Source organism: Agelaius phoeniceus, chromosome W, assembly GCF_051311805.1.
Source record: "Agelaius phoeniceus isolate bAgePho1 chromosome W, bAgePho1.hap1, whole genome shotgun sequence".
In the NCBI taxonomy this organism is placed as follows: Eukaryota; Metazoa; Chordata; class Aves; order Passeriformes; family Icteridae; genus Agelaius; species Agelaius phoeniceus.
Genome location: NC_135301.1, coordinates 6,093,883 through 6,106,999, shown reverse-complemented (window position 1 = coordinate 6,106,999; position 13,117 = coordinate 6,093,883). Strand labels below are relative to the sequence as shown.

The 13,117-nt window shown below is 42.0% G+C and overlaps 1 protein-coding gene across 2 annotated transcripts in view; it reads right to left on the bottom strand.

Moving 5' to 3' along the window:
• LOC129133654 (kinesin-like protein KIF2A) overlaps positions 1-13,117 on the bottom strand; it is a 165,197-nt gene that overhangs the window by 10,635 nt on the left and 141,445 nt on the right. For both annotated transcript variants that reach the window (XM_054653280.1, XM_054653281.1), the window contains exon 16: positions 1,653-1,720. In XM_054653280.1, the coding sequence (XP_054509255.1) occupies positions 1,653-1,720 (68 nt within the window). The remainder of the gene's footprint in view (positions 1-1,652; positions 1,721-13,117) is intronic.

Below are 13,117 nucleotides of genomic sequence, written 5' to 3'. Positions count from 1 at the left end.
TCACTAACAAAATTGAACAATATCAGTGCTGGTAATTTGCAGGAGACTATAATAGCAGTGTTTTCAGAAGAGTAACTCCAGATTTCAGGTTTTGCAGTTAATAAAATTTGCTCTACATTCAGTATTTCATTAAACTGATCCTTTTAACATATCAAACCACTACAGTGCCTTAAATTCTATACTGCACCATCTGACACTGCACAGACACTGGTGTTCAGCACTTGAAAACTACTTACTTGTCCTATGAAAACTATATATTGGTAGAAAAAATTAAAATACTACACAAAACATATGAAGCAACTTTACAGCGATAGGCATAAAAAATTAACTCTACCCCAGCCAAAACCAGCACAACCCCCTAACAACATATGAATTTAACAGCAAGGGGTAGAAACAGTTTCTGCACACCAATTTAGCATACTAGGAATAGGTATTTGTTTTTCAGTGTCCATTTCTGAAGTCACTTCAGCAATACATATTCTATAAGGGATAGAAAGATACAACTAGTTTTGATTGATGTGACACATCCTTCATTATGTTACTGTAAGCAGGGGACTAGATGCCCCCTTCTCACCAGGAAGGGAATCACATAGACTGGTTCAAGCCAGGTGGATTTGCTACTACCTTGATCTAAACAGAAAGATATTTGGATACCAAGAGGAACGGATGATAAGTTACCCTAGCAGCCCTTTGTGCCCGATTAATGACTGGCTGCAGGGAGGGGGTAGGGGAAGCAAAACAGGAGAAGATGTGGTTCTGCCCTATCTTTCACTGGGGCAAGCAGACCACTTGGTGGTAGCTTCTTCTGGCAAAACCAGGCTTTCTGATGGCCCGGAAACTTGTTTGCCTCCTTTGTTCTTTGCAGCAAAGTGGTGGATGGGTCTCTGGGGTGCAAGGTCTGATTGCAGGCATATGCAGGACCCAATCTCCCCAAAGATTAATCATAGAACTGCAGCTGTGGAAGGCTCCTTTCACACTGACTGAAGAGACAAACACTTTCAGAGAGCAGTACAGGTCTCAAAGATGATGCATCAGGCTCTGGAGGCACTAACTTCTTCTCCACTGATTATGTCACTGTTTGATTAGCTGACTGTATTTAGGGGTCTCAGATATTTGCCAGAAGTTGGGAAATATAAAATTTAGGCCACAGAAACTGCTGAATTTTCATAAGAATAAGCTAGTTGATATAGATCTATATATGATGTGATATATCATATATATAAAAGAAACATGCTGGCAACTGAATGCAATTCCACCAAGGGGATGAAAAATCACATTGCAGAAAGGTATTTCAGCTAACGCCCCAGGGAATCATCATGAAAACTGCCTACCCCTAATGCAAGAGGTGATACATCCAGAGCAGGGATAAAACTAAAAGAGGCATCTCCCAGATTCCTTGCAATCCCCACTATATCAATTTCTGGATATGGCTAAAATGCGGTTTCTATTGATTCTCTTGTAATGGTTGCAAAAAGTTACAAATTTAATTAAATGTGAGCCTGAATCAGTAATCAGTATTTTGAGGTAAATCTTATTAAGAAATGCAAGTACACTAAAATTATTCAAGTAGTTAAAATAATTATACATTATGGAACAGTAATATTCCAAATATCAGCGACCATCAGCCAATAAAGCAATAACATTTTCCATACCTATTTGCATATCTCAATGTATTTAGTGTGTTTTCGCATGATGCTATCCCTGGAGAAATTGTAGCAATCTAGAGAAAACAAACCATGCATTAATAAATCACTTTGTACAGATGAAACAGTAGATTAATTTAAATTAATTTTTTATGTCCACTTTGATTTGAGATGTTCTACAAAAACTGTCTACTATGTACAACTGTCCTAATGTTCGAAATGATACAAAGTTTCAAATTTTTTTGTAACTTTAGTCAGTCTTGTTCGCCTTTGCCCTGGGGGAAGAGAACTGAGGTTTCTTTTCAAAGGACTGTTTCATCACTCAAGGTGTGATTAGCTTAACATCCCAAGAGACTGGGAGTAGCATAGAAGATACACAAAAGATAACAACCATTAATGACCATTATAACCATTAACGACCATAAACTCCAAACATCACCCGTGGCATGGTCAGAGACACCTGGTCCATAAAAGACTGATAAGAGAACCAAGGAATGAGGACTAAATTAGCATCAGAGCCGAAGAAATCCATAACTGATAAGAAACCAAATACTAAGAACTGTGAGACTTGGGACCAATGAACATTGAACCAATTAATTTCTCTGGGTTTTGACTGTATAAGTATGTGAAAAATCTAGTAAAGAGTCATGTGTCATTTAATGATTTTCTCTGCACACCCGGGCAATGTGTGGATGAAATTATTTCTGTTGCACATCCTGGCCAGAATAAATTAATGCCTCGATACTCTAACACTAAAAATGTGGGAAAGTTTTAGTTTTTCCCATAGTTTCAATGATACTAATAAAATGGCATCTCAAGAAGAGACACGTCAAGTCAAATCTTCAATTTAATTTTTTCAACCATACCTGAAATATTAGGAATCAAAGAAATTTCAATTTCCCCCATCTCACAGTCTTCCTAAATAATATGTAAATGAAAAACCCTAATTAAAAAAAAATAAGACTCCTCAAGGAGGGAAATATGCAACTCAGTAGAAAGTCAGTCTAATGTATCCTACAAACAATTACCAGATTATTGATCTATATATCTATATCTATCTATCTTTGTAGTCTGTTCAAGCAAATTGAGAGACCTATTTTGGCCAGCCTACAACTGTACTTAATAATACTAAAGATATACATGTTTATTTCTATAAGATTTTTTTTTCTGAACTGAATATTATCTGTAAATAATACTTAATAGCTCACTTCTTATGAAACCTAAGTGGTATGTAACAAAAGGTTAACCACAAGTAACATTGTAACAAGATGTGCAAGTAAAGCAAGCACGACAACAAATAAGAGATGACAAGTGAGATAACAAGTGCCATCAAAAGCAAGATAGCAAGTTTTAATGGAACTTGCAAACTGCAAAATTAGCTAAAAACAAGTTAGATTGAAAAACAAGAAGCACCAGGCATGTGCTGAAGATAGAGGTAAAAAGTTCAAATGTGAGGAAGACTACAGAAGTCTTTCATTTTCCAGTTAAATAAAATACCCTAAAGATCTCACCCTCTTTTCAGCATTCAGCAAAAATAACTGGTCAGGCATTATTTGCACTAGCTTCTCTCATTAGTCCAATTTTCTCATCTGTGCTCCTTTCAGGAGATCCATAAAGGCTCTACCCAGGACAAACACCTCTATGATCCTACACACTAACATTTTTTTTTGGCAGCACAGAATCAGGAGACAAACTGATGAATATTAGATAATGCTTGTGCTGGGGGTTAGGTTTATTAAGAAAATTTTTTTCCCATTTGTTGTAATGGAAATGAAAAATGAACCTCATTAAGAGACAAAAAGTGCAGCTAGGGCCTTGGCATACCATTGGAATGGTTCTGGGGGAGCAGGTGACATGGTGGGGTTTTTTGGCAGTTCCTTAGCAGGGTGTGGTGCAGTCTTTGCTGGCTTGTAGGGCAGACGGTTGTTGGTTTTGGTGCTAGACTTCTGCCCAGGGGACTTGCTGCTTCTGCTGAGCCTTCCTTGCTGTTTCTTCTTGCTGTTGGTAAGCCAGAAGAGTGGCCGTTTGACTGGGACTTTTCGGCACCCATCCTTGCTGGGAGAGACCCTCACCATCTGCATGGGTGCTTCAGGGCAAAACTGGTCCCCCACCTCCTTCCTCTCTCCAGAAGGAACACCTCCCATCTGCTTACTGGAGCCTCAGCTGCTGCTGCCATCACCAGAACACTGCACAGGAGATGTGAGAGCCAGGGGAAAACCAAAACACACCTCACCCTCCACCTTCTCTCTCTCCCTCGGGCCGCCATTACCCCCTGGGGAGGCTCAGAGCTTGTGGCAGCTGCCCTCTGAAGCTGCCTGAGCAAACAGCGCCCACTGGAGCCACAGGGGGTTCACTGCAGCCTCTCTGCCTTAACACCAGCCATCAGCGCCCCTTGCCAGTTGTGATCGTAACTACACCAAAGGGGAAATTGCTTGATGGGCAGAATAAAGGCTGTTATTGGGCTTTTTTTTCTGTTTTGTTGTTACCATTGTCATTGTTGTTTGTCTGCCTTGTTTTATATATATTGTGGTGGAATTGTATGGGAGGCATTCACGGAAGTGATGCAAAGTTTCCAGCCACTGAAAAGCTGTACAAGCCTGTGTGAAAAATACATGTTAAAGACAAAAGAAACCAGGGAACTTCCTCTTTCCCTTCTGGCTGTCAACCAAGTAATATGGCCGGCCTGGCCCCAGACTCAGCCAGGCCAGGGTCAGGCAGCCCCTGCCATGGGCCCAGGACCCCCCCATCAACTGCCGGGTGGGGAGAGGGGAGTGCCACGGGACCAGGCTGGGCCATGGCTGTGATTGCTAACATCTTACCACCAGCCTGGGGCCAAGCCGAGTCCAGGAGAATCCCTGGCCAGGCTGGCTCAGCCAAGATTCTACCACCGTTGAAATTCATCCGCAACCAGTGGGCAGGGGAGAGGAGAAAACCATCAATCCCCCCCAGCTGAAGTTCCTGCCACAAGCTACCAAGCCCGGCCGGGGTCAGGTGACCATCTACAGGCCCCAGGTGAGATATTAACTCTTTCAGTTCTTCAATCCTCCCTCGAGTGAGAGAAAAGAACAAAATACAGGTAATATAGAAGGACAACATAAAAACACTGAAGTCAGTGAAGAAGAAGTCAAATCCCAGATGGGAGGGATGAGGAGATACCTTAATCTTAGGGCTGAAATCCTCTTGTAAAACTATAGCGAAAAGACTCTTTTCCCTATAACACATGAAGGTATAGGGAGATGAAAGTGTTCAAATTATAGATATCGAACAAAGGCCTCCATACTAAGTAAACAAATGTTAAAGTAGCTGTGATCCTATGAGAAGTTTGACAATGAAGGAGAGAAGAGTAATGAAAATCCTATACCCCCAAGAAAAAGGTGATTTTAGAGATAGATAATGAGAACCTTTACCTTTGAACAACTCATCTTTAAAACAGTACCCCATAAGTTAACATAGCCCATAAACACAGCTATAAGAAAAGCTTATGGAAAATGGGAGGGATTTCATGATTACAGATTTCCCTGGGTGGCTACTATCCGTGAGAATTGAGAACCATGAAAGAACTATTTTCTTGTGGAGAAGTCTCCATAACATTAACAAGAGGGACTTCCCTCCCTAAGTGAACTGAAGAAAGACTATTCTATTGGTAGTAAACTGACTGAAATTTTAAGTTTTGTTTCTTTACATTTTCTTTGGGAAAAAAAAAGGTTGTAGGTAGAGGAGAAGTGTCCTGAAGATTTTATTTTGATTCTTACTAATTTTTCTTTTAATTATTAAAATAAATTTCTCTTCATACCCTTTTGAAGTTTTGAGCCTACTTTACCTTTCTCCTAGTCCTACCTCACAACAAGAAATAGGTCAGTACGTCCTAATAAATACACTAGTGATTGGCCAGCACTGAACCCCCCACACTCATTAGTACATTAGCTGAAAAATCTCAAATTAACAAACCAAAACCACAAACCAAAACCACTAATATATATATATGTATATTCTAGTAAGGAACTGTTATTCCTTTTCCCATGTCTTTGCCTGAAAGCCCAATAATTTCAAAGTTATAATTTGGAGGAAAGGGGGTAATATTTTTCCATTCCAGGAAGGTTCCTGCCTTCCTTGGCAGACACCTGTCTTAAACCAGGACACCTGCTCTCTTCATTCATACTGCTGCTGACATAAGTGTGCAAAAATCATCCTGAGAAGAATTTCTCCTACTGGGAGGAAAGGAAAAATATGCAGTGAGAGGGGATTAGAAAGTCTAAAGACCCTACTACCATGTAGACTAAAGTTTTAATCTTTAATACTATTATGCATTAGTTGCTAATGAAAATGTGTAGATTTAAAAATATCATGATTCCATGTTTTTCTATAAAGCATTCTGGGTGCTAATTAACTAAACCCCTAAAAGTTCCTAAAATCCTTCCAAAGTCATTTAACATGAAAGATGCATGCACCTCTTCCATCAGTTTAATCTTCAGAGTACATGATACATGGCAAATGTCATAACATCGGTGGACTGTTCCAACTTTTTGAAGAGTTTAAGGTACAGCTACTATAGGGAAGTGTCACTGTACGTGCTGTCAGACATAATGATACCCCCTTCAGGGCACAAGAACCCATGAATAAGACTCAGTCTGTAGAATAGAAATGTGCACTACATCATATATCCTCATGCCTCAACAAGTCCAGTCCCAGCAGGACAGGAGGACTACAATCTCTCCATCCCTTGCTTCCCCATTTGTAATTTCAAATGAGGATGGAAAAAGCAGCCCTATTTATGGACAGGAAGATCTTTAAGACATGTAATTATCCTTCTTCCTATTTTGAATGTTTCTGCATTGCTTATAAACCATCACAGTGGTATCAATGGTCCTTTTGGGACACTGAAGTCACCAAGTTCCCACTTTTTTTTCCCTGGAGAGCTGAGGGGTCTGGCACTCCAGCTATGGCTGAAGCATGTCAAGAATGCAGCATGTAAAGGATGCAGTACTGGTTAAAACATGAGACTATTCTCTTATCTACCTGTGTTGATCTTGGCTGGATACCAGGTGTCCACCAAAGCCACTCTATCACTCCCCTCCTTAACTGGACAAGGGAGAGAAAATATAATGAAAGGTTCATGAGTTGAGATAAGGGTAGGGAGAGATCACTCACCAGTTGCCATCACAGGCAAAACAGACTCGACTTGGGGATATTAACTGAATTTACTGCCAATCAAATCAGAGTAGGATAATGAGAAGTAAAATCAAATCTTAAAAACACTTTCCCTCCACCCCTCCCTTCTTCCAAGGGTCAACTTTATTCCCAATTCTCTACCTCCTCCCCCCAGTGGAAATGGGGGTTATAGTCAGTTCATCACATGATGTTTCTGCCACTCCTTCCTCCTCAGGGATAGGACTCCTTCCCCTGCTCTACTGTGGGGTTCCTCCCACAGGAAACAGTCCTCCACAAACTTCTCCAATGTGAGTCTTTCCCACAGGCTGCAGTTCCTCACAAACTGCTCCAACGTGTGTGCCTTTCAATGGGCAGCAGTCCTTCAGCATTAGGCTGCTCCACTGTGGATCCCCCAGGGGGTCACAGACTCCTTTGAGTATCCACCTGCTCCAGTGCAGGGTCATCCACAGGCTGCACGTAGATCTCTGCTCCCCCATGGTCCTCCATGGACTGCACGGGGAACAGCTGCTTCATCATGGTCTTCACCACAGACTGCAAGTAAATCTCAGCTCCAGCGCCTGGAGCAGCTCCTCTCTCTCTTTCTCCATTGACCTTGGTGTCTGTATAGCTGATCCTCTCACATATTCTCACTCTGCTCTTCTCTGTCTGCAATTGCTTCTGTGCAATAACTTTTTTTCATTCTTAAATTTGTTATCCCAGTGGTGCTACCACCATCACTGATGGGCTAAGTCTTAGCCAGTGATGGATCTGTCTTGGAGACAGGTGGCATTGGCTCCACTGAACATAGGGGAAGCTTCTTGCAGCTTCTCACATAAGCCACCCCTATAGCTCCCCCTGCTACCACAACCTTGTCATGCAAACTCAACATACTACCTTGCAAATGTCAAATAATGTTATATTATCCTACTATGTAGCTCTTCAAAAACAACTTAAAATACTGTGTTCAGTTTTGGGCCACTTGCTACAAGGACATTGAGGTGCTACAGCATTCCAAAGTGCATCAATGAAGCTGGTGAAGGATGTAGAGCACAAGTTTTATGAGGAGTGGCTGAGAGAACTGGGGGTGTTTAATCTGGTGAAAAGGAGATTCGGGGGAACCTTCTCACTCTCTACAACTACCAAAATGAGTTTATAGTGAGGTGAGTGTTGGTTTCTTTTCCCAAGTATCAAGCAATAGGATGAAAGGAAACTGCCTCAAGTTATGTCAGGGGAGGTTTAGAGTGGATATTAAGAAAAACTTCACTGAAAGCATTGTCAAACCCTGGCACAGGCTGCTCAGGGCCGTGGTGGAGTCACTATCCCTGGAGACATTTAAAAGACAGTTGGATGTGGCACTTGGGGATATGGTTTAGTGGTGGGCTTGGCAGTACTGGGGGAACGGTTGAACTTGATCATATTAAGGGTCTTTTTCAACCTTAACGATTCTATGATTCTATGAAATGGTTTTTGAAAGTATTTAAGGACAAGAACTTCATTAAAATTTCAATGACTAATTAAGTTATAAAAGACTATTTATGCTGACTGTATGTCTCTGGATTTCTTTAGAATGACATGGATCCTAGTCATAACTGTTCACAGGGAAGCTGTTCTCAAAATAAGTTTTTGATTTTTTTTTTTTGAATTTCACAAAAATAAATTTCCAAATCATATTTTAACATTTTATACAGATGTGATGCTCCAAAAATTAAGTGTAGAAATTACCAAAATAAATTTGACTCAAACATCCCATTCAAAGATTATATATCAGAAAGGAAGTGGGAAAACCTAGTAGGTATTTTATACCCAGATGTTTCAGGAATCTCTCAAAGTTAAAATCACAAGTTTTTACTATATAATTTTATATGCTTTCCATATTAAAAAGTATCACATATTTTCAAAATGTCTTATTCTCTAATAGCACATTAGAAATCCTTTTACAATAAATGCCTTCTCATTGACAAGCAAAACCGGCATCTTGAAACAGGTACAATTTTGATGATTTATCTTACATTTTCAATAAATAATATTCTCCAATTGAATAATACTTCTATGTTTCAATCTCTTCAATTTATTTTGCCTGTAACATGCTAAAATATTTTGGATGAAATGGTATCATTATCTACATGTTACAGTTCTATTAGGTTTTCATGTCCAGGTTTTGCAAGATGAGGCAACAGGTGTGGCTTCTGTGAGCAGCTGCCAGAAGCTTCCCTTATATCTGATGGACCCAATGTCAGCCAGCTCCAAGACAGGCACTCTGCTGGCCAAGGCTGAGCCTGTCAGCAACAATGATAGCTGATTTGATTTGCAATAAATTAAACAAATGTTTTTCCCCAATTTGAGTTTGTTTTGCCTATGATGGTAATTGGTGAGTGACTAAGGCTTTCAGGGCCTTGAGACAGTTGGTAAGGGAATCTGGGGCACAAGTTATAGTCTCCTCTTTTCTTGGGGGTGTTTCATAATGATAAGGTATCCCAGATCATCTGGGCCCAAAAATTTTTACTGCATCTTAAAGACTATACAACGAGGGACCGTTTGTGTGGAGGGGGGGGAGGGAATTTGCTTTAGCGTGCACTTTTTTTAAAAGCTGCCCAAGCAGTCTCTCTTCCTCTCAGGTTGGAGATATCGCACAAAGGAAGCGGCAGCAATGCCGGTTGCAGCCCCAGGCTCGTCTCTTCCCCTCTGGCAGTTCAGGGAGTTGGAGTCACCACGCTGGGAGAAAACAGCAGTGAAAGCCTTCCATTCCTGCTGCAGTCTCGGTCTCTCCTCCTCCTCGTGATTTTGGGAAGCTGGAGGCACCTCCAAGAGAAAAGGGCAGTGACTGCCCACCGCAGTTCAAGCCACCATTTAGCTGCAGCCAGCCAAGAGGGTCCAGCCCAGCTGCTTGGTCTTGACTATCCCTGCCTCTGGGAATACAAATTCCCTCTGTGAGTTTCCAGCCCCTGGGTCCAAAGAACTCCAGTTGGAGCTCCAGCTGTCAGGAAATAAGCAGAGCAAGGGATAAGACAAAGGAGGAGGGGGGCAGTTGGGAAAAGACTGACACAATTTTCCCCTTTGTCCTTTGACCAGCGCAGTCAAAATCCAGGGCAGCATTCTGGAGTTGTGGGGAGCAATTTTTTGGGGTCTCTGATTTGGGGAGTCTGCAGGATTGAGCACTTTGTATCTGGTGGTTATTTGCTGTTGTTTCCTGACTGTTGCTGCCTTAGGGTGAATTCCGCAACTGCCTGTCCACAGTCAGGGGCATTGTACTGGCAGGAGCAGAGCAAAGGACCTCACTCTGTCCCAGGTCGCTGTCAATAGCGCCAAGCCAGGGAGCGAAAACACCGAGTGGCCCCAGCCCAGCTCCTTAACTTTGCCATGCCTGCTCTGTTGTGCTTTGCCATGGAGAAAGGGTTGACCCCAGGTGAGTAGTCAGGCCTTCATCTGCTACTGGAACTGCTCTGTGAAGCTCCTGCCTTTCTGAGAGGGATCTGATGCCATCTTATCCCTTTGGCCTACAAGCCCGAAGTCATCCCTGCTGGGTGCCATATGGGGAAGGGTATTTAGAGCATTTAGTGTCTCTCTTTGTTCCTGTAAGGGTAGGGGCATGAGTTTTTAGCAGTTTGGTATTTAGCAGTTATTTGCTGTTATGGATGAGTAATGTGATAGTTGACTCTCATAATTAAGGGGTGAATATTATGTATATGTTAAGAGAAGTTTTGTAGATGTACAGTTATGTTTGCCCTCCCCCTTACATTGTTATCACTGGATGGCCTGGGGAGCCGGGGCATTTGGGAGGGTCGGCTTGTTATTATGGCAGCACCTGACCTCCAATCAAGATGTAAGAAAGTGATGTCCACCACTGGACAGCAAAGAAGGAGTCGACTGACAAGACTTTGAGAGGGGCTAGAGGTATAAAAAGCAAAGCATCCATTTTGTGGATGAGCACATGGCAGTTGAGTCCTTTGCTCCCAGCGCTGTAATTTTTCCTTATTCAGTTTTCTGCTGTATTTTTGATAAGGTTTAATAAACCTTTAAAATTTTAAAAGTGAACATAGTTTCTCACATTTACTGTTATTTTTTGCCTGTTGCTGTTCTGCTTGTTAGTAAACTTATTTTTTAAACTTATTTACTTGTATTTGTTCCTTATTAGTGGAAAGGGATTGTTTGAGCCTATAAAGGGAAACAACTCATTTCAGAGTGTTCTCCTTTAAATTGCCTCAAACTGAGACATTGCCATTATTGAAATTTGGTGGGATGAATCCCATGACTGGAGTGCAACTATTGATGGCTACAGGCTGTTCAGAAGAGACAGGGGAGGAAGGAAAGGAGAAGGGTTTCCCTGTACATCAAGAGGTGGCTTGAGTGTGAAGAGCTGTCTCTGAATGTTATAGATATATTCTATAATATTGGCTTTTCGCAAATGTTAAAATGGATTTTATATGAGTGATGTTAAAGTAACTTTGTTATAAAGATACAGTTTTTATTTCTGCTGTTAATTAAGCTTAGACATAGTAGTGAAATAGCTGAAACCAACTGGGTCCAGCCAGGCTGAAAGGGAGCAAGGAGGCTGACACTGCAGGGCTGGAGCTGCCCCAGAGAGTGCTGACAGGAATGAGAAGGAGGTGTCTTTACAAACAAACTGTGGGCCTGCTGGTACAGATACTGAGAGGTGAAAGAAGCAATGGGTGGAACCATAAATTCCATAGGAATTCCACTAATTGACACAGACTGTTACTCACTCAGGACTGTGTTAAATCCCTGGATTTAGAGAAAAAGAACATAGACACAAGGAAAAAGGGGGGAGTACTCATTAGAAGGGGGTCTGTATTAGGCGATGCGGGAAGTCTGTACCTCTCAAGTACCTCAGCCAATGGGGGAAGAGAGAGGGAAATGTGGTCGGGAAATTAGGAAAAAAGGAGGCTGCATCCTCTAGCAATTTGAGAGACCCCATGGGAAATACCCCATGACCTTTCCCTTTATTCAAATAAAGTTACAGGACTCCTCTGTCTCCTTTTTGAACATAAACCTCTGACATCGTGGATTAATTTTCCTGACAAAGGCTAGGTTGGCTGGAGCTCTGAGAAACCTGGTCTAATGAAAGGTGTTCCTGCCCATGGCAGTGGGGTTGCAACTTGATGATTACAGGAATTCACAGAATTCACAAAATGACTAGGTTGGAAGAGACCTTAAAGATCATCAAGTCCAATCCATGCCCTAACACCTCAACTAAACCATGGCACCGAGTGCCATATCCAGTCTTTTCTTAAGCACATCCAGGGATGGTGACTCCACCACCTCCCCAGGTAGACCATTCCAGAACTTTATCACCCTTTCTGTAAAAAGCTTCTTCCTAATATCCAACCTATATTTCCCTTGACACAGCTTGAGACTGTGTCCTCTGGTTCTGTCAGTTGCTGCGTGGTGAAAGAGACCAACCCCCACCTAACTACAGCCACCTTTCAGGAAGTTGTAGAGAGTGATAAGGTCACCTCTGAGTCTCCTTTTCTCCAGGCTAAACAACCCCAGCTCCCTCAGTCGTTCCTCATAGGTCTTGTGTTCCAAGCCCCTCACCAGCCCCATTGCCCTCCTCTGGACACGCTCAAGCATCTCAACGTCCTTCCTAAACTGAGGGGCCCAGAACTGGACGCAGTACTCAAGGTGCAGTCTCACCAGTGCTGAGTATAGGGGAAGGATGACCTCCGTGCTCCTGCTGGCCACACTATTCCTGATACAGGCCAGGATGCCATTGGCCTTCTTGGTCACCAGGGCACACTGCTGGCTCATGTTTAGCCAGCTGTCGACCAGTACCCCCAGGTCCCTTTCTGCCTGGGCAGATCTTTAAAGTCCCTTTCAACCCAGGAAAATCTATGACCTCTCCCCATCCTTATCTCAACCCACGAGCCTTTCATTATATTTTCTCTCTGTTATCCAGCTCAGGAGGGAAGTGATAGAACAGCTTTGGTGGATACCTGGTGGCCAGCCAAGGTCAAACCACAACAACAGAATTATTCCTCAAAATTTCTTCTATGCTTTAATTTTTTTCACATAAATACTTCTAGAGAACATAGCAGTGACCTCTACAGTCAACTGCAGAAACCTGATATGAAGCTACCCATTATTAAACTATATTTGCATTAATCTTTAGAAGTTTGAAGCACCCCAGTTAATAGCTCTGCTGCAAACAAACAGTCAGTGTACCTGCAGGATAAGTACTCTTTTAATTTAATAAAATACTATTATAAACCATAATGATATGCCTTTTTCTTTACCTGTATATTTAATCAGTAGGATTTTGCCAGTGTATCATATAAAACCTAAACATGAACATGCTTTAAAACTAGGCC